This window comes from Vombatus ursinus, unplaced genomic scaffold, assembly GCF_900497805.2.
Source record: "Vombatus ursinus unplaced genomic scaffold, bare-nosed wombat genome assembly UNPS02014893.1, whole genome shotgun sequence".
Classification (NCBI taxonomy): domain Eukaryota; kingdom Metazoa; phylum Chordata; class Mammalia; order Diprotodontia; family Vombatidae; genus Vombatus; species Vombatus ursinus.
This window is the reverse complement of record NW_020954671.1, coordinates 3,116,663-3,139,650: the sequence shown is the minus strand read 5'-3', so window position 1 is coordinate 3,139,650 and position 22,988 is coordinate 3,116,663. Positions and strand designations below refer to the sequence as shown.

General features: G+C 35.5%; 1 protein-coding gene across 4 annotated transcripts in view; it reads right to left on the bottom strand.

Moving 5' to 3' along the window:
• Positions 1 to 22,988, bottom strand: part of KIAA0586 (KIAA0586 ortholog) — a 117,916-nt gene that overhangs the window by 45,595 nt on the left and 49,333 nt on the right. For 2 of the 4 annotated variants that reach the window (XM_027842903.1, XM_027842906.1), the window contains 10 exons: positions 21,612 to 21,806; positions 14,386 to 14,573; positions 13,433 to 13,540; positions 12,729 to 12,809; positions 7,637 to 7,830; positions 6,495 to 6,613; positions 4,754 to 4,944; positions 1,653 to 1,796; positions 1,304 to 1,466; positions 647 to 872 (listed from right to left, as the gene is read on the bottom strand). In XM_027842903.1, coding sequence (XP_027698704.1) covers positions 647 to 872; positions 1,304 to 1,466; positions 1,653 to 1,796; positions 4,754 to 4,944; positions 6,495 to 6,613; positions 7,637 to 7,830; positions 12,729 to 12,809; positions 13,433 to 13,540; positions 14,386 to 14,573; positions 21,612 to 21,806 — 1,609 coding nt within the window. The remainder of the gene's footprint in view (positions 1 to 646; positions 873 to 1,303; positions 1,467 to 1,652; positions 1,797 to 4,753; positions 4,945 to 6,494; positions 6,614 to 7,636; positions 7,831 to 12,728; positions 12,810 to 13,432; positions 13,541 to 14,385; positions 14,574 to 21,611; positions 21,807 to 22,988) is intronic. The other 2 variants (XM_027842904.1, XM_027842905.1) reach the window with 2 other exon arrangements.

Sequence of the window (22,988 nt, the reverse complement as noted above, 5' to 3'; positions counted from 1 at the left end):
GATACCGTAGAGCACTAAAGGTCTGCCAAGTGTTTTACAAATAGTATTTTATTTCATTTTCACTATAATCTCGGGAGGCAGGTCTGATTATTATCCCTACATTTTATATTTCTCTGTGTGTGTGTGTGTGTGTGTGTGTGTGTGTGTGTGTGGTGTGTGAAGACTGAAACAAATAGAGGTTAAGTGACTTGCCCACAGTCACACAACTAGTGAGTGTCTGAGACCAAATCTGAACTCAGGTCTTCCTGTGGGCCACCCAGCTGCCTCTACAAGCAGTAATTACAATAATGTAACAATTATATTATTGTTATCATTACAGAACTGTAATTTTTCCATCATACTAATTATAATAATATACACAAAACAATAAAATGCATCAGAACTCAGATTAATGAAATGACTGATATTGATTTTAGATGATGAAGCAATTTCACTCCTCTCAAGAGAGGCAGTTGTACTACTGATGCTGCATATGCTATCAGACATAGATAATATATTGGTTTGTTTTGCTTAACTTTTTCTTTACTATAAGGAAGGACTCTGTGGAAGAAGAGGAATTACTGAGAAGAGACAAAAAAAAAATTTTTTAAGCCTCCATAATTTTTTTTTTGAAGACAAACAGGTTAAAAAAAATTTTATTGCTTACATAGCTCTTGGGTGAAGTGGTTCCTCTTGAAGAGGATTAGGAATTTCTTCATCCAGTGGCAAATCATCATTACTCCATGGCTTGGGGAGTTTGGGGCTTGGTCTTTTCAGTTTTTCAGAGGAATCTTCAGAGAGAGTAAGAGTTGGTGTACCTGCTAAAGGGGGTGAAGCTGCAGGAGTAACTATAGGAGTAGTAATGAGAGTACTTGCAGGGACATTATCATTTCCTAGAAATTTGAAACCAAAAGGGAAAAAAAGTCAGCCAAATATCCAACTGACAAGGGAAAAGGTATCTTGCTTCATAAAATTCCATGACACTTTGTTATAAAATATAATGGCGAGTACTCGAATAAATATTACACTTAAAATAATTATTAAAAAAGAAACCATTAGTGTAAGCACACAGTAATTCTGGAAAAAAAAAAAAACAAAAAAAAAAAACAATAACAACAACAACCCTAAATTATTTCACTGACTCAGATTGGAAAACTTTTAAAAAGCATCAACCTATTTCTCACTATGAGAAACAATCTGATATTTATTTTTTAAAATCAATAAAGAAGTAATAGGATTTTGTATTAATCTATAAATATAAACCCAAATTAAAATTCTCATTAATAAGACATCACTGAAGCTTATGAAAAAATGCAATATTTACCTGTTTGAGTAAATTGTTCTTTTACAGGAAAAATATCATCATGTTCGGAAACACAGGGCGAAGCCTCTGGAGTTTTTATGAATAGTGGTTCCTTAAGAGGACACGGAGGAGGAGACTGAGGTGGAGTAGGCTGTGGAGTTGGCACTGGAGTATGGTGAACAGCCTAAGATAAATTTAGTACAAAAAAAGATAACAACGCTCACAAATATTTTAAATAGAGTAGAATGGGCTTGTTCCTAAACTGTAAAAAACTTACACACAAAGAATATAGAGAAGATCACGACCACACGGAACCTTGCCAAACTAGACACTTTGCTGTCTCCGCACCTGAGGTACTGGAGAACCTCACCTGTCTGGGAATTGGCCTTTTACAGAACACTGGGCCTTCTGGAACCGCTCTGTGTCCAGAAATAACTCCCTCCTCTACGGGTCTTTGAAGAATCATGGCAAACGACATAGGGGCCTCAGAACGGGAAACAGGGAATATGTTGTTCTGATTTTAAAAGGAAAAAAAAGGTAGAAAGATTTGAAAACTACAGACTAATTAGCTTGACGTGTACTCCTGGAAAAATTCCAAATGGTTAAAAACATGGTTTCTAAGCACTCAAAAAAGCAATCACTAGGAGTCAAGATGGGTTCACTAAGAACAAGTCATGCTTAACTAATCTCACTTCTTTTCCTGACAGCATCAACAGACTGATGAATGAGAAGAACGTCTGAGACATAACAAAGATTTCAAGCACTGACAAAGTCTGTCACGATGTCCTTATGAACTAGAAGGAGCAGTATAAACTTAGAGTGAGATAATATAGTAAAGTGAATTTATAATTGGCTGAATGGCCACACCCAATAGCATTGATTAAGGATGGATGTCATGCTAGGAGGAGGTCTGTGGTGTAGAGTTGCGGGCTCTGTCCTTGATTTTCTTCTGTTTAACATTCTTATTAGTGACTTGAATAATGATAGAAAGCATGTTAACCAAACCTACAGTTGAAGGCAAACTGTAAGGGATAATGAATATATTTGACAACAAAAATCAAGATCAAAGTATCAAGATCCATAGATTAGAATGATGGAACAGAAAATACCAAACTTAGGCAAACCTGTGCTAAACAAAGAGAAAAAAAAATACTGTAAACAATCTGAAATGGGTAAACAGGACAATAGGTATGAATCAGTAAAATACTGTCTCATTACTCTCTAAGATATCAGGTATGAGAAAGGACAACTATGTTTAAATTATCTGAAGATTATGAACCATTTAAAACTGTAGAGCAGTAGGATTCACTGCCCCTTGCTAAATAAAGAACATCCAATTTATTCATTCATTGAACATGTGTGTATGTCTGGTATCTGAGCACAAGCCTATGTTTGGAGAAGCTCTTCAATGAAACTGGTCATGGAATGAACTTTTTGCCAACAGAAAATCTCAAAGACATTCTAAGGTTTTTAACTAACTCTAATAGAGTAATGACTCTCTACATCAACAGCCAACATTAAAGAAAACAGTCTTTATGGAAGGTCCAAAGTGAAATGACCAGATGATACTTCTTTCTTAGTTCCAAAACTCAGTAAAGAGGCCAAAAATTTTTGAGTGAATGCAGTCAAATGAGTCATAAGCGTTTTCAGATCTCTTTAGTCTCAAACTGAGACACGGTATTAAGAAGACTATCACTAGTTTTAAAAAAAAAAAAAAGAGTTAGCAAATCATGATTACAAAATAAAATTCCAAAGATCTCATTTCTGGGTACAACAAATATGCATAATACTGATTAGACCAGCTTATTTTGTTGATGCTAACTTCTATGAGACAAACGTAAGCCTGAAGTTCTCCCTGGGATTTAAGAACTAAAAGGTTAACTGTTTTGAATGTGTCTGAGTGCCAAATAAATCCTGTAATGGTTAAAAAATTGCACAGTCCTAGAGCTTTCAAAAAATTCACACATAATTATCTACAAAAGCCAGCTTAGCTTCCATACTTCCATTTTAAAACTGTCCTCTTAAGCATAAAAAGAGGAGGCACATACACCAGGTTCCTCCCCTTTCCTCTATAACATCAAATTATTACTCTCTTCCATGTCTAGGAAGATGTTATCCATCTACTGAAGCCAAACCAATTAAAATGCCCTTTACATGCATGCCCTTAAGGCAGCTGGTGGTGCAGTGGATAGAACTGGACCTGGAGTCAGGAAGACCATTGTTCAAATTCAGCCTCAGATACTTAACTAGCACTGACTCTGGGCAAGTCACTTAACCTCTGTTTCCCTCAGTTTCTTCAACTGTACAATAGAGATAATAATAACAGCACCTACCTTGAAGGGTAGTTGTGAGGATCAAATGAGATAATATTTGGGAAAAACAGTTGGCACAGTCCCTGACACATAGTAAGTGCAATAAAAATGCTTATTTCCTTTCGCTCCCTTTCTTTGCAACTACAACCATAAGATATTTGAATTTAGATATTCAAGAAAAGTCTAGAACTAACTGTTCTCACTCACATAATGCTTTCTCTCCTTTTTGCTTCAGTTTCTTAAGGAACAGGAGCTCTCTTCTAAAGACATTGTTTCCCTAGATGGCCAGTTGATTTAATAAAACTTTGGGCAATCTGACATGCCAAAACACAGAAAAATTTTTGTTCCACAATGTATCTGCTGCTTATAGAATAAAGTTAATGCATAAATGCATAAAAGTTTTTCAAAAATACCTCTAACACTATTTTTATACTGTACTGAAAAAAACATTTCAGAATCACACTTATATGAGGCTAACAAAGGTCTTCTATTGCTAAACAAGGACAAAATTCACTCTAAATGAACTGAAAAATAATTAAGTATTCACTACGTGCCCAAGATCTGAGCTAAGCTCTAGGGATACAAATAGAAAAGCAAGGCTATTCTTGCCCTTAAGAAGCTTAGGTACTAATGGAGAAACCAAACACATAGAGGATAGGTAGCTAGGAAAGGGTAATTTGATATGAAACTCATAGAGATGGTTGGTGGAACAATGAAGTAGGCACTGACAAGTTTATTCCAAAAGTAATGGTAGTGTTGATTTGATGGTTAAAAGAGGAAAAGGGTTGGTGGTCTCTGGATTGAGGGCTATAGGAAAAACCAGTGTCTAAGGAATATTTTGCCATCTTCCTGCCGGCCTCTTAAATTTTATCTCATTAATATTGAAAAAAAGATTCCATGAGGAAGTTGATCCATCCCACAGCTACTAGATAAGACATTCAATATATCAACAGCATCAAAGTATAATTCTTAATTTTGCTTACTCCTGATATCACTTTCAACCCAAATTTAAAATTTAAGTCAATTTTTTGTTTTAACAATCCAAGCCAGATTTACACTTGGTCACAACAATCTGATCTGAACACTGTAAAACAGAGTGTTAGAATATTTATTTTAACTTCGGCCTTTTTAATATTCTGTAAACAGAAATTGTTCTTACTGGTAAGTATGTTACATTGGCAGGAACATTTGCAGGAAGAGGAGGAATGCCTTCTGTCATTTCTCTGTTACCCAGCATGATGGCAATAATCTCTTCAAGAGCTTCATTCACAAAAAGACTAATCATGTCTGAATTCACAGGCACACCTGCATCAACAACGAGTCGAAATCCTTTACCACTTGCTGCTTCAACTGGACATTACAACAATTAAGAAAGGTAGATGTGTTAAAACTTGATCAGTAGTAGTATCTTAATTCTGAAAGTATTAGGCTTATAGGGAAAAGGGGAGGTAAATATGAAAATATAGACATATTTTATGTTTTGAGTATGATTTATTAAGATAACTGATAAGCTGGACCACATTACCAACTGAAATGGAACTGGGGATGAAATGCATGGATATGATCCCGTTCCTACTTCCATAGCTTTTAGAGATCCAAAAGGATTTGCATCCACCTTTGCATCAGTCACTAAAAACTAATCCATCTGAGTGAACAAGAAGAGCTACAGAAACTACAATACTCCGCTAAAGGTACACAGGGACAACAGGTGATTTTGGGAGAACAGAAAGCTGCTTTAAGAATACAAATGCTATCTTTCTTGGATTCAGAGATTATGTGAACTACTCTATAGGTAGCAATGTTCTACTTCTATTACCGTGTACCTCTTACAAAAATGTGGATAAAACATAGATTTCATCTAGAGGTATCATGTGACATTCTTTCTTGTAATGAAATAATTTTGAAACTATGGTGAAATACGTGATCTAGGTATTTTATAAAGGGGACCCAAAAAAGTAGGGCAGTAATTTTAAAGAAACCAAATCACCAATATAAAAATTAACTTATTCTCAGTCAATATCAGAGCAGAAGGAAAGACAATGATATTCATAAACTATGCCAAAATACATTTCACTTCACTTGAAGATAAGCTCTAATTAAACACTAATATACAGAGTTACCTAAGATGTATCGTAGATCTCCTAGGATGATACATGTATGTAAAGGAGGAAGAGGGGTAAATCAACTTCCCTTAGTATTTACTCAAGTCATGGAAGAAATGGTTGGGATTTTTAATGCAAGTGAAGAAACTGGAGCACACATTGACTATACTATGATCCTAAATCACTATTCAAGGATCAAACCTTCCTTTTCTTATCTATACAAAAACATCCACAGTAGCACCTTTTGTGATAGCAAAAATGGAATCAAAGTGGGTGCCTTTTTATTGGGGAGAATTTGAACAAACTGTGATATGAATTTCAAGAACTAGTGTCCCATAATAATAAATGGTGACTATAAGGAATTCAGAGAAATTTGGAAAGACAATGAAATTATATAGAATCAAAAGTAGGGTCCAGAGAACAAAAATATACATAATGACCACAATAATGTAAAGGAAAATATGACTAAAAGAAATTAGAATTCAGATTAATGTAACGATCTTTATTTCAGAGTACTAAAATGAAACCTACTGCCCTTCAAAATGATACAAAATGATATATACCCTGACAAACGTGTTCAATATGTTGGTGTGTGTTAAGTGTTTTTCTTTGTCACAAGCGTGTGAAGGGTGTATCAGAAAATGGCATTAATATGAAAAACAAAAAAAAATCAATAAAAAAATTAAGAATTCTGAAGACTTCCTTTATCATTATTATAAGGATGTTTTCACAGTAAATTGAACAGAAACACAGTCCAAATGCATCTGAAAAGAAACAAGTTAAAAGGCTGGCACTTACCAACATCAGGAGCTGAAGTTTTACTTTCTTCACTTTCTGAAACACTGACATTAGGTACTGCCTGCTGCTGGAATGGAAGCACCCTAGTGATAATTCTTGACATTATTTCTTGTTCTACCCTGGGAAACAAAAGTGAATGGCTTTTTTAAAATGGAAATTTATGCAAATGATGGATATACTGCTTTGACATTTTCAAACACTCCTTTACTCATGGAATACATATATGATATCTGAAAATGATATCTGTTCCACAAAGTGGTAAGGCTGAAAAAAATATGCTAGTTTAGTAACCTTAACTAAAGAACCAAAAGAATCCCAGTGATATAAGAACTTGCTTAAAGTCACTTTGGAAACCGGGATGGAAAGTATGACACAACTCCCAAGTTCAGAAGAAAGAATGGGTCAATGAATATACCTGGCAAAGGATACAGTTACAATACTTAAACTCTAGTGAACAGCACACAGAATCACAAAACAAGAGCTGGACAAAACCTTAAACAATCACTTGGTCTGTCCTTTGTCTTCAGGCATGCAATTATCTAAAGAACCCAAGAGAAATAAGTTTTTTTCATTTTCTAAGTCATTAACTGTGACCATAATTATAAACAATAACACTCATATTGCACTGTAAGGTTTGTTTACAAAGTGCTTTATACTCCATCATTTAAGGCTTTCAACAACCTGATTTTACAGCTAAGGAAACTACGGTTAAGATAGATCACCTTGCCTAGGATCACAGAGCCCATTTGAACCAAAGTCCTACCAGATTTCAAGTTCGGTGAGTCATTACACTACTATACACCATGCTGCTCTTCAAAATACTGACTTAAAAGTCACCTGACACAACAGAAGATATCTTTTTAAATGCTTTCTTACAACACCAAAAAAAAAAAAAGATACATTTTTGCCATTGTAATGACAGTAGATTCAAATTAACAAATTTGGAGACATTTCCTGTTGTTTTTAACAAAACATGCAATCAAATAAGCCCTTCAACCCTACATCAAACAGTGACTAGCAGAGTGTTAAAAGAAAATTTTAACAGGTAAAAGGAAGAAATTTAAGTGTTGCAAAGGAAGTCTCATTTTCCAGTTATATTTAATACTATCATTTTATCAATATCAATATCAGTGTAAACTTACCAATTAATAAGGCTATTTTCTAGAGTCTCTTTTCTCTCAATCACTTTCTCCAGAATATCAGCAGTAGGCTGAGCAGTAGATACAACTGGTGGAAATGGAGGACCATTATAATTTTGAGAAGTAACTTTAGCACCTTGGTTAAACTCCAGGACTGGTTCAGAGAAATCTGTAATGTCATCACCTTCTTCTTCATCCTAAAATAAACAAAAAACAATGCATCCTTTCATACAATACTTATGTGTGAGGTATTGTGTTAGGTAAAGTAAATCTTTTGGATTTTACATTATTTATATTTTATACACTGAGAGGCAACATATTAAGTGAATAGAGAACTGGCCTAGAAACCAAGAGATCTTTATCCAAATCCCACCTCTTAACCAAACTGACTGTAATCCTGGGCAAGTCACTTGACTTCATGTTGCTCAAGGCAATGTTCTTAAACTGATGAGAAAGTACCAACTTATATTGGCTGACAGAGTTTCTTCTTCTGGAGTTCCCTATACCAATTAAATAATAGGCCTAGCCCCTGGTCCTTTCCCCTATTTTATACATGTCTTAAAAATAAAACTGTCACTAAGTCAGTCGGGACAAACAGCAACTTAGAGCTGTCAAAGATAAAAGAATATTTAATCAAGCAATTATTCTACTCATATACAGTAGACGACCAACAGCCAGATTAAAAAAAATGTTTGTTAGCTAGCAGAATATTTATGAACTTCTTATTCACATTTAAAATATCTAATTCAATTTGCTAAACTCATCGTGTTAAGGTACAATAGCATTTAAACTGTGTAGCTTAGGAATTACAGCAGAGAGAGAGAGAAATACAAGTGGGGGTATAATGAGAAAATGTTGAGATCATTATTATGATTCAGAAAAAAGGAGTAGTGGACACCTAACATTAAACATGTAGTTCTGTCAAACAACCTACTATTGAATACTATCTACTAGACTATATTATTTTATTATTATGTATTCTCTATCATCACCCCGCCCTGCAAGATCAAACAAGCCACAGCACTCACGCTTCACGAGTACTCTCTGAATGGAGGGCAGAGCAATGAGCTTCAAAACCTCCACTGAAAGAGGAGAACCAGGCTATTATCTCTCCACCTGCACTCCTCTGGACTTTTCCAACAATCCCCAACTCCACCACCTTTCAAATTCCTTCTGTATGTTGTCTTCTCCCAGCAGACAGTAACCTAGCTGAGGGCAGGAACTGTCTTTCTTTTTCATACTTGTATTCCTAACTAACAAAGTGTCTGGAACACGGCAGGTGCCTAGTGAATGTTAACTGACGAGTAATATGGCATAAAAAATGTAAGACTAGAACCAAGAATGTGAAAGCTACCTTGGGAAAATATTTTCTTCCTAAAGAAAAAGAATGTTTATTATTATTATATTCAACCTAATTTTCAAGATTTTCCAGATTATATTCAAGAGAACCAAACAAACTAGATAATGATTAGATATCTTTGCAATTCTAGGAATATAATTTTTCCTACCTCTTAGAATGAATTTTTTTAAACTTTTTTTTAAAATGCACCAGAGAAGGTCCCAAGGTGCAGTGAAGAAAGTGCTCGACTTAGAACCAAGACACCAAGCTCAAATCCCAGCTCCAACACAAACAAATTTTAGGATCATATGGAAATCATTTCACCTCTCATCATCTATAAAACGGAGATAACATACACTACCCTCAGTGGGTTTCTTGGGATAAAAGTACTTTTTAAACCTTGAAGTACTGTAGAAAGGTAAGGAATTATTAACAATAAACATTTCACAGGTTATCTCTTTTGTTATCATCATTGCTCATATAAATTGTTTCTCTCCATTTCCTACTTCAACTGATCCAGGCTCTACAGAAGAAATGCGTGGGGGAGATCAGTTAAGTATATAAACATAAATATGTGTGTGTGTATATGTGTGTGTGTGTGTGTGTGTGTGTGTGTACGTACATATACACACGTATCTATATAGGTATGTACTATATACATATGTACTATATACATATATAATATATATAATAATATATATAAATATGTAATATATACAATATACTTAAATACACAAAACAATATACAAAAAGTATATTTTAATTAATCCATGCATATATATGCAGATACCTAAACAAATATTTTTTCTTAGATTAAAAATTTTAAATATCCTTTGTATTAAATTTGTCAAAAAAGCAAACTGAAAAACTTAATCATTCTAGCATAAAATCTTACGGTATTTCTTAACAGAAATTTCTGAAGCAAATTTATTATTAAAAAAGGCAGATAGAGATTTCCACAAATGCAGAGTCCAGACTGCCCAATTAAGTTTGAGGGCATACAATGAATGAGAAGAACCCACATGACTCCAGATGCAGCCCACAATAAACTACTGACACTTTGCCTAAAATAGAAAGGATCAGCAGTTTACTGGACTTTTAGGCTTCTGGAGAACCCATGTTCCCCAGCTGGGTACTTTGAAAGTCCTCAGTTACTGAATCACTTACGAGACTGATTCTTTTAAGTGGGATCTGAATGGGTTATAGCTTTGAAAGACCTAAACCTGAACATCCAGCATTCTGTCCCGCCTAGGTCCTTCTAATACTATGGGAGTTGATGTTCTTGAAGGACTCTGTCTGTAGGGGTTGATTCTGCTCTCCTACCTGTTCCTTTTCTCAGTCTGTCATCTGAGCTCCCGTCCCTCCTAGGGCCTCTGCCACTGTAGCCTCATCTAGCCCAGTCAATATTAAATTATTAATATAGTGGTAGACTTACAAAACCTTCAACAACTAGGACCTTTTTCAAGTTCCCGCCCACCAACCTATGACAATGTGAAGAAGAATTCAAATAACCCTGAAGTAAAATTAGGGAAATATACTGAACTGCTTCCTGGATAAAAGTAAACTGCTCCTGACTAGTCTCACAAATGTGAATAAAGAAAAAAGCACTGGCAAAAATCAATAACCAACCAACCAACTAATCAATAAACACTTATTGAGCGCCTAATACGGGCCAGGCCTTGTGCTAAGTAAGCGCCCACCTAGGGACTAGGCTGACTGATCCACCACGAGGCCAAGATGGAGAAAAGTCACAGCATTTGACCTAACAATTTTCTTCAGTTCCCAATAATCAACTGCTAGTCACTAGCTAGCAACTAACTGCCTCTTCTACTAGCCACCCAAAGTTGTTGTGATGTGCTTGCAGACAGTAAAGAACTCCAACCTCCTCATTTCCATTCCCAGGGAGGAAATATCTGTCATTCCATTCAAACTACCTGATATTGTTTAATAATAACTACATAGGTAGTGTTGGCAACTCCAAAGACTTCCATTTATTCCTATCCTCAACAAAATGTTGGCATAGGAGTTAGGCATAGGTGGTCCAAAAGGTCCAAAAGCACAAGCCCTGAAGTGAAGAACAGCTAAATGAAAATCCAGCTCAGACAATTACTGTCTGTGTGACCCTGAACAAATTACTTATTTCTTGTCTGCCTCAGTTTCCCCATCTGTAAAGTAGAAGGAAAGTAGGGAACAAGAATTTGTTTAATACCTATTTATGTCCCAGGGGACTGGGCTACATGCTTTAAAAATATTTTCTCATTTGATCGTCATGGCAATCCTGGGAGGTAGGTGCTATTATTATCTCCACTTTACAGCTGATGAAACTGAAGGAGACAGAGGTTAAGTGACTTGCCCAAGGTCACAAAGCTTGTAAACGTCTGAGACCAGATGTGAACTGAGGTTTTCCTAATTCCAGACCCACTGCTCTCTCCACTGCAATACCTACCCACCTCAAAAGGGGGATAATAGCACCAATTTCCAATGGTGGTTGTGAGGATAAAATGACATGTTTCTAAAGCACTTTCCAAACCTTAAAGCATTATGTAAATGTTAGCCATTATTAAAATTATTGCTACTATTATTATTGGCTCTCATAAGAGCCAGTGTAAGTACAGACTTTCAAGAATTCTTAAAATTCATGCCCATGATATACTCTTCCTATTCAGTCACAAATGAGACCCAAACAGGGAGGTTTTCTACCACTTCCACCTGAACAAGGGTACTTCTTCCCCAGTGGCCTTCCCTCTGAAACCCAATGTAAATTAGGGTTTCTCCATGGACACACTGAGGGACCTGTGGTATAACAGTAACCTAATTACTTATCAAAGATTAAAGGAGGAGGTAATGGGGAATTATAGCCTGGTGTTTTCAGATGAGGAAAGGGAAAAGAGGACTCACATCTAAATGGCTTTTAAAGCTTTTCAACAACCTGGCCTCAATTTACTTTTTCATTCTTATATCTCACTCCCCTACCTGCATTCTCTGGTCCAGACAAATCCCTCCTTGCTATTCTCTGCTATGTGATGTCTCCACACCTTTGTTCTAGCTGTCCCCCATGACGAGAATACACTTTCTTCTCACATATACCTATCAGAATATACTGATGCACTGTCTCATTCAAAACTTTCAACTAACACCTTCTACATAAAGTATTTCCTGATTTCACCACCATCGACAGCAGATGCTAGTGCACTATTACCAAAATTTTATTTAACTTTGTATTTATATATACTTATTCATGATTATCTTCCCCTAAAGAACATATGGGCCTCAAGGGCAAAGACAGTTGCATTTTTTTTCTTTATATCTCCAGGGTCTCGCACGGTGCCTGGCACACGGTAAGTATTTAACGAATATGTGATTTAAACAATGTAAATGAAAAGAACCAAACTCTGAATGGCTGATAAAACAATGATGATCCCAGAGAAGAGATAATAAAATATGCCTCCTTACTCACAGCAGAAAGGCTAAGGGCTACTAGGAAGAATATCTTACAGTATGTATCTTCAGATGCAGTTACTATATCCAGTGGCAAGGGAATATTTAATCTTGAGAGGGGTAGGGAAGAGACCCAGCACACAGGAGAGAAAGAAAAAGTTTCCCCCAGAAAGGGCTATGATATGGGAATGAAAGATATTCACGAAACATTTTTTAAAAGTTAAGTTGGAATTAAAAGAGAAATGCTATCTAACAAATCACTATGGCATTATAAATAGAACCAAACAATACTGAATCACATGGAGTTCCCATTTTTACCTGTATAACATCAATTACTTCATCAAAGTTGGATCCTGGAAACTTAGGGTCATCTTCATCAGGCTGGGTAAATTCTGGATTCTAAAAGATATTCACTGTTACTTCATAAGGCCTCCTATCAACCTGACAACTATTACTTCTGCTCATATCTCCTTTGGCTTTTTCTAATCCTTTGGTCTCTTTGATCTACCTCTTCCATTTCATCCTTTGCTTCAAGTAAAACTACATCCCTGGAATAAGTTAATTTCATCCCACTGCTTAAACTCATTGTCACAAAGGCCAAAATTACTATAAAATGTATAAAAAAAAAAGTTTCAATTCCTCCTACATTGCCCTGTGCAAGAACCAATCTTAATATATAGGAGCCACCAGAATAAAGTAAAACTAGTCCCCGAGAATAATCTTGGAATGACCACTGGCCAAAATCAAGAAAAACATGTCCTATAAACACCTAAATGCAAATATTGTATTTTTTTCAAAGCCTATCAGCCTTTAAACTTTTTTCCCTACTGGCCTCTCCCTACCCCTCCCCCAGTTGTACCCAAGGTCTAAATTCACATAATAGTTTGAATCCATGTTTGCTAACACCTTCTTTGCCTTTATTTATTCAACTTATCTTAAGGAAAGGAAGCTTTATATGGATTAGCATTAGTTAATATCTACAGGCCACATGCTGCAGAATGTGTTAAAACTCTGGAAGATACCTGTATCCACGTCTGTGTGGGATGAGATGCTTCTATGAAACTGGTGGAAGCTTGATTTTCATCTGTGCTTTCATTTGGAAGGCTATCAATATCTAAATTGGGCAATACCTAAAATAAAAATTGAAATAAAAAACCAGCACCGTATATTAACAAACTTTCCAATCAAAATCTAGATATAGGTATCTATGTTAGCAACAGTCTATTACCTGATAACAAAACAGGTGTAGAGTCTGAGCCCATTTTTTTCTACATATGGTATAATGACCGAGGTTTAATTCTGGCAACTTAAGCAAAAATACTTGAAACTTGGTTCTCGGTTTGGCTCTTGGTTTCATAAGAGCTAAAACCAGAACCTTGTGGAAAAGAACTCTGTCTCATATTCCTTCTATGATCCACCACGTCCACCTAGCCCCATATCTTTCACAAAACTGTGTGTCTCATAAATGCTCAATAAGCATTTAAGTAATTAAATCAATGAAAAAAGTTGCCTTTTAAAAGAAACATACAGCCTCAAAAAACTAGCAACACAAAGACAAAGTTATCATGTGGTGGGGAGGCTCAGGTGCTTACAATGTAAATAAAACCGTGGCTGCCCCTTTTAATCCTATATAGATGAAATAACTTAGACTAAACTCCATTCTCATGACTGTTCAGGCTGGAGTGCAATTTCTGTCACTTCACGAATGCAAGCTACTAGGCAGAAGAGGGACGCAAAATATATGTTCATGAAAGGGGTGAAGCCATCACAATCATTAGAAAAACAAACACAAAGCACATGTCTTTTTGATGTAGGCCAATAGTACTTTCACACATGAATGCTACATTTATCTCACATTACTAAGGAATTCTCATCATTAAAGAACAATGTTTCTCAACAACACAGTAATCCATTAAATACTAATATTATGACATTTAGTTAAAATGTTTCTCTCTTCATTTTATCATTTTTATACCTGTATAGAAAGCTGAGGAGGATCCTTTTTTTCTGACGTCACCTCTATAACTGCTGTGTTGGGTTTCTTTGGTCCAGTTCGTTTAGTTTGAGTGGATGGAGGAATAGAAGTAGTTACTGTTACAAGGTGTGGTTTTTCTGTAATTACTTCAGCAGATGGCACAGAATCACTATTGCTTTGGGTCTGTCCTAAATAAGTTTAAAAAGAAATTAAATTATGGAAATTGGCTAAGGGTAAGGAAGCACTGAAAGAGACTGGTTTAGGCACCCTGGAAGTAAAGGTACTTCATAATCTTTGATATCCATAATAAATCTGCTAGTTTTATTTTCTAAATACATTACTATAATCATGTTATATCAAGAATATAAAGGAAACGGGAGAGAGAACAAATACAAGAGAATTTATCAAGCATTAGAGGGTCTCCAAAGATCACCAAAGGAAGCAAAGAATTGGAAACAAAATAAATGACTGTTCGGAGAATGGCTATACAAAATTTGGTATATAAAGGAATATTACTATGCCTTAGGGAATAGTGAACATTAAGAATTCAGAGGAAGTATGTGAAGAGAGATACAAAGTCATATAGAATTAAAGAAAACCAACAGACACAATAAATATCACATAATTTAAAAAAAAAAAAAAGGAAACTGAACACTCTGTAATTATAATGACCGAGGGTAAGAGTTGAGAAAATGCACCTTCATACAATGCATATCATATCACATTTGGTTGGCTGATGTGACAATTAGTTTTTTCATAACTGCTTCTCAACACACACACACCCCATTCATTGTTTTAAAAATTTTTGTTACAAGGGGTAGTTTTCTGGAAATAAGAAGGTAAAGAGATACAGTCAGAAATGATGGTGATATAAAATTAAAGATATTAATTTTTTAAAATGTAAATATCACAGGAATGCCAAACCAGTATAAACAAAGTCAATTCAAAAGCATTTATTAAGTGTTTTCTATGTGCCTAGGCACAGGTGCTGAGGGTACAAAGCCAAAAATGAAACTGTTCCTGTTCTCAAGCAGAAGAAACACGCACACACATAAGGTGACACAAAATAAATACATACAAAGTAACCAAAAGGTAATTCAGGAGTGGGGCTGAGGTGAGGAGGCTCTGACACTAGAGAGAATCAGGAAAGGTTTCATGAAGATGGTATGAATTTAATCCTAAACACTGAAAGGGGCTAGTGGAAATGATGACAAAGTGCATTTTGGCCAGGGAAGGACCACATGTCCTTCCACGACACAGAGATAGACGACATAAGGTCGTGTGTAAGGAACAGCAAATAGACTAGTTCAGAGAACCATAGTCTAGGAAAAGGATAATTTTTTTTAAGTCTGAAATAGCAGGTTTGAACCAGATTATGAAGGGCTTTCAATGCCAAATAATGCAGGTTATATTTGTGTTTACTGAGCAGAGGAATAATTTGGTCAGACCCATGCTTTGGAAGGACAGAGTTAGGATTTGTGCATCAAAATGGGTTGGGGAGGGCTTGGAGCAAGAAGACCAATTACGGGGCTATGGCAGTGCTCCAGGAGAGACATGAAAAGGGCCTGAACTAAAGTCCTGGCTACTGCAAGTGGAGACGATTAGACAGTTATGAGAAATGTAGATTCTGGGAGTAGAATCAACACGATTAGATAACTGAATATGTGGGGCAAGGGAAAGTGAAAAGTTTCTAAATATTCCAAGGCTGTAAATCTGCATGACTGGAAGGATGGTGCCCTAGAGGAAAAGAAGGGAAAGAACAAAGAAAAGTATGTTTTGGAAAAAGATAATAAATTTTGTTTTAGGCATGTTGCCTCTGAAATACATATGGAACGGGCAGTTTGACATAGTTAGGAGGCAGGCAGTGTTTTGAAATTGGAGAGAACCCCAATTGATAAAGAGTCAAAGGATATGAACAGGCAGTTTTCAGATGAAGAAATTAAAGCCATAATCATACGAAAAAAATGCTCTAAATCACTACTGATTAGAGAAATGCAAATCAAAACAACTCTGAGGTACCACATCACACCTATTAGATTGGCTAACATGACAAAACAGGAAAATGATAAATGTTGGGAGAAGATGCGGGAAAATTGGAACACTAATGCATTGCTGGTGGAGTTGTGAACTGATCCAACCATTCTGAAGAATAATTTGGAACTATGCCCAAAGGGTTATAAAACTGTGCATATCCTTTGACCCAGCAATACCACTCCCAAGTCTGTATCCCGAAGAGATCACAAAAATAGGAAAAGGATCCACATGTACAAAAATATTTATAGCAGCTTTTTTTGTGGTGACAAAGAATTGGAAATTGAGGGGCTGACCATCAACTGGGGAATGGCTGAACAAGTTATGGTATATGAATGTAATGAAATATTATTGTGCTATAAGAAATGATGAGCAGGTGGACTTCAGAAAAACCTGGAAAGACTTATATGAACTGATGCTGAGTGAAGTGAGCAGAACCAGGAAAACACTGTACATAGTAACAGCCACATTAGGGGATGACTGACTTTGATAGACTTGGCTCTTCACAGCAATACGAGAATCTAAGATAGCTCCAAAAGGTCATGATGGAAATTGCTATCCACAACCAGAGAAAGAACTACGGAGTCTGAATGCAGATGGAAGCATAGCATTTGCTCTCTTTTTTGTTGTTGTTTTGTTTTGTTTCTTCTTTCTTGTGTTTCCTCCCATTGGTTCTAATTCTTCTTTACAACATGGCTAATGAGAAAATATGTTTAATATGAATGTATATGTAGAGCCTGTATCAGAATGCATGCCATCTTGGGGAGGGGAGAGGGAAAGGAGGGAAGGGTAGAAAAGTTAAAACTCAAAAGTTTATGGAAGTGAATGCTGAAAACTAAAAAAAAAAATTAATTAAAAAAAAGAAACTGGAGAGAAAATGTAGTTGGATATGCTGACTGGGCAGGCATCTGTCTAGGGTAAACAAATTAATCTACTGGAGCTAACGAAATCACTGAGTACAGACAGAAAAGAAATGAGGGTCCAGGACAGAGTCTTGGGGCATACCCATTGTTGGAGGTATAATATAAATGACAAATTCACAAAGCAAACTGAAAAGGAGCAGTTAGGCAGGTAGAAGGTAAACTAAGACCAAACAGGGCAATGACTCCCAGAGAAGAGAGTGCACAACAATGTTAAAATATTAGAGAGTGGTCAAAAAAGATGACCGAGAATAGGCTAAGATTTGGCAATGAGGAGAGTAACTTTGAACAAAGTATTTTCCGTTGAGGGATGAAAGCCATACGGCAAAGAGTTGAGAAGTGACTGGAAGTTGAGTAAGTGAAGGTACAAGTATTTTCTAGGAGTTTAGTAGTGAAAGAGAAGAAAGATATTGGACAATAGTTTAAAGGGATGGTAGAGTTAAATGAGACAGTAAATCGAAGAGATTAAAGATTAGAGAGGGGATGACTGTAAGCAAAGATTAGCAAAGAATGAACTAAGTCATCAATATGCAAGTGCTGAAAATATGTTACAAAGAAAATAGATAAGGACTTCCTCCCAACTGAAGTCTGAATTGTGTATGTGGCAGGACTATACCAGAGACATTATAATGAGAGGTAAACAATAAAAGAGTCTAAGCCAGACTGGTGCTTGAGCCTGGAAGGGAAGTGTGGAGGAAAAGAAGAGCAACATGAGGACAATAAGAAAGAGAAATGTGCCTTAGAGATGTAGGATGAAGTATTCCCTGGGAAAAGCTGATATTTCAGCTCACACTTGCATAGCCATCTGAATCTTCAGAGCTACTAGCTGAAGTTAAGTTAACATAATAAAATACCTGGATGAATACCCCTACCTTCTATTATCTTCAATCACAAAAAACCATGATGGAAAGAAGGGTGGAGAATAATAAACTCAACTATATTCAAATGATTCACGAACAAAGCATTCTGCTCAGTCTAATGTTACTGTCACTGATATTGCAAGAATTCTCATTAAGAAATAGTGACTAAAGTATGATAGAACTGTTATTTTCAGATTCTCTGGATAGAAGCACTGAAATTAACCCCCAGACAAAAATATCAGAAGCAAAATAATTTTGTCAAATCCTTTTCTGAACAACCTGCAGAGCTATCACTTTCCTGTGAATTTTCAATTTGAAAACACCACTTCTGTTTCCCAAACTCCAATTTCCTTACTGTGTCCTTGCTTTGTGGTACATTACACAATAAAAAATATATCCATATCTCCACTTGTTCAATAAATCACATTCCTCAATTACTTTATTTATCAAAGTAAAACCTTCCTAACATTAGAGCTATCCAAAAGTGGAACAGGCTGCTTCAAGAAGTAGTGGGCTTCCCTTCATTAGAGATTTTCAAGCAGAAAGGCTGTAGAACCATTTGTTGGGGATGCTGTGTGAGGCAGGGGAGGAGGTGGTGGTTCTTTGGTAAGCAATGGGTTAGACTAGATGGCTAGTAAAATTCAATGAGTAAGTGGAATGAGACTGTGATAAAAGCTGATGATACGAGCCTCTCAGAACCTATTTTTAGTGGTACATATGACTACAGTTCTGAGAAGCCATCTGCCATCCAGCAACATGGAACTGTTCCTTGAATCAAGGATTATGATGTGATTGTTCAAGCCTAGCCTGGGATCAGGAAGATTGCTACCTTTGCCATTTCAATTTTGCAATAAAGTGACCTTGACTTTGAGACCACACAAAGTCTAATTTGGGCTCCTATCAGAGAGCTAGATCAATAGATCCAAAAGATAATAACGGTACTGATCAATCTATTGTCAGCATAAAGAACATAAAACAATAACATAAATGCAAAAGCCAGTAAGGCAGATTTTAGGCATAGGTAAAGAATTCTTTTCCCACTACACAATCTAGTAGGGAAAATATGATAAACAAACAAAACAAATAATCACAAAAAAGACAATGAATGGCAAATATAATAACAGAGGTAGAAAGAGGAAAGGATACACTTGGGAAATACAGGTGATATAGAAACAAAAGATAAAAATAAAAGTTGAAAATCCAACCTGGGGAAAAAAAAAGGTACAAAAAAGCAGTAGATAAATTCAGAAAAATCACATTCTGGCTAGGTGGATTAGATAAAGTTTCATGGAAGAGGTAACACATAAGCTAGACTTTAATAAACAGGCAGAATCTACAGATGGACATTAGAGGAGAAGGTACTGTATTTCATCGCATAATTGCTGTAGATTTTATGACAAATTTTTTGGCAAAAAAGTAAGGTGTGACTATTATGTGAAGCTTCTTTAAAACGCACCAGTGTTACTTAAAAATCTTTTATTACTAAACTGTCTTTGGTGCAAGATTAGGATGTACAGAACATTTGTGAACATATGTTAAAACTGAATATTGACAATGTGCATGTGCTGAGAATTCTAGGCTCACAATGAGCAAGAGATAAATGTGTATCTGCCACTGGTGAATACGTTGCTTTTCCGTTTACCTTTTAAGCAGCATGACAAACAGAACTATACCATGCAATGATTACACTATGAAAGGTTATAAAGGATTTTTTGGACTGAAAAAAAAAACGGGGGCAATGATTATGTGGTTGCAATGATTATGCGGTGGTGATGATTATGCAGTGAAATACAGTATTATAGAGGAAGGAAAAGAATGAGGAAGACATATAAGGAAAAAAGTATATATTATATTCACGATACAGTTGAGTAGTCTAGTTTTGGAAATGCCATCTTTGCCCACTTGAAATGCTCTAGTGAAAGGCCAATAAAATAGAACCCATTATAACAAAACTTGTTAGACAGATTTGGATATATCATGATTCAAATCATAGTGTCTAAAATATAAGAACTTCACTTCACTAAAAAACTGGCCAAAAAAAAAAAGGTCAGAATAAATAAAGGCATAAAGGCATTCTTTATTCTTGCCAACATCAAAAATATTCATTGCACTATAAAAATCAACTGTGCTGACACCTAGTGGTGGAAGAAAATCTATTTATATGCACTGCTACTGCTGGTGGTTAAGACTTTAAGTTCCTATTTGATTTAAAACATGTCCTGAGGGGCAGGGCCAGGATGGCAGAAAAAAGGCAGTGACTTGCCTGAGTGCTCCCAAATTTCCCTGCAAACAACATTAAAATAACACCTCAAAATTAATTCCGGAGTAGCAGAACCAACAAAAGGATGGGACAAAACAACTTTGCAGCCCAAGACAACTTAGGTTAGCAAAAAGGTCTCAAAATAGAGAACTGAGTCAAATTTATAAGAATACAAGTTATTCCCCAATTAATAAAACATCAAAGCATACGAACAGGCAGTTTTCATATGAAGAAATCAAAGCTATCTATAGTCATATGAAAAAAATGCTCTAACTCACTACTGATTAGAAAAATGCAAGTTAAAACAATTCTAAGGTACCACCTCACATCTATCAGACTGGCTAACATAACAAAACCAGAAAATTATAAATATTGGAGAAGATGTGGGAAAACTGGGACACTAATGCACTGTTGGTGAAATTGTGAACTGATCTAACCATTCTGGAGAACAATTTGGTGAGATCAAGAGAATACTATTGGTGGAATTGTGAACTAATCTGGAGAGGAATTTGGAACTATGCCCAAAGGGCTATAAATCTGTGCATACCCTTTGACCCAGCAATACCACTACTAGGTCTATAGCCCAGAAATTTTAAAAAAAAAAAAAAAGGAAAAGGACCTATTTGTACAAAATATTTATAGCAGCTCTTTTTGTGGTGACAAAGAACTGGAAATTAAGGCGGTGCCCATCAACTGGGGAGTAGCTGAACAAGTTGTGCAACAGGGTTGTGATGGAACACTATTATGCTAAAAGAAATGATGAGTAGTATGATTTCAGAAAAACCTAAGATTTACATGAACTGATGCAGAGTGAAGTGAGCAGAACCAGGAGAACACTGTATATATAGTAACAGCAATATTGTACAATGATCAATTGTGAATGACTTGATCCAAATACACAATAATCCAAAACAATTCCAAAAGACTCATGATGAAAAATGCTATCCACACCTCAAGAGAAGGAAAAATGATGGAGTTTGAATGCAGATTGAAGCATAGTATTTTTCAGTCTCTATTTTTTTCATGTTTTTTCTTTAAGAAGGGAGGGAGGGAGAGAATTTGAAACTCAAAATTTTAAAAAACAAATGTTTAAAATAGTTTTTACATTTAATTGGAAAAAATAAAATATATTCTGTTATTCTTATTTGTCCTTACCTAAAAGAATTGCCATTGGAATAAGATGACCTTCAAGTGTTCCTGAAACAGAAGGCACTTCTCGGCTTGGGCTGAACAAATATTTTTGTTCCTGGTGAGAAGGTAAAGAAAAGGAGTGTGGCTTTCTCAAATTTGTCCCCACTGATCTGGTTATCTCCAGCTCAGTTTGTGTTCTTGTTGACCTTACTTTAGTACCTGCAACAAGCATCAATGGAAAACATCATATAATGTTATGACCACTGAAATATACTATGCTGTTAATTTAAAAGTTTCCCTTTTCTCAAGACAAAATAAAATGATCAATACATAAACAGACCATGTAACCACAATATAAACTGATAAATAAAAGATTACTAAAAATAAAAACCTACACATACCTATTCTATGTAACATTGAAGACAATATCCAGAAAGAAAATTTAATAAAGGCTCATCAAAAATATGATTTTTAAGTTTCATTTTTTGATTTATTATAACACATCCCCCAAACACATGTCCAAATACTCTTGGCAAAGTATACATCAAAAAACTGAGTTTGTCGATTGTTAATCAAAAGGAGCAATGTGACTTTTAACTTAGACAATATGGTACTAATGTTGAACAAGTATTTGACTAGTACCTGCAGTCATTCCATGTTGATATTATTTGCATAGCTGTCACCTCTTTTTACCTCATTTCATACCACGATTCTCAGAATTCTCCATATTTGTTGTTCCTAATGGTATGGTCATATTCCACTATATCTATCTACCATTATTTTATTTAGTCACTCCCTAACCATTAGGAATATTTTATTTTGATATTATTATCACAAATAATTTTGTTATGAATATTTCTGAATGTAGGGGTCTTGATGTCAATAACCTAACTAGGGATACACTTAGGGAAATAATTTTTAAAATAATTGCTTACAATTCTTCAGAAAATTCAAAAGCTTAAATATAAAACTGGATACAGTTCTCATCTCCTTTGATCTGTCTTTTATCTATGACATTGTTCTGAATTGTACTAGCTTACTGCAATTATATATGGGTAACTTTCTTGATCCTGCGGCTATCCAATCATAGATATTTTTAAACAAATCCTTAAACATAAAATATAACAAATTGCCTCTATTGTTATCAACAGGATATAACATAAGTTCCTGAAAATTAATATTATCCTTACTGTGACTCTACTTCAGGGTAAGGATCACTTTTATTTAAGGCACAGAAAAGGGGGGGGGATGTTGAGGAAAAATATGGGAGAGGGGAAAGAGAAATAACTTGTATTTCCTCCCACCTCGATGTTAAAACATAGTAAAATAATTAAAATTATTAGTTAAAATATTTTTCTTTAAGATTGTCTCATTGAAACACAACATTAAAGAATTTTTCCA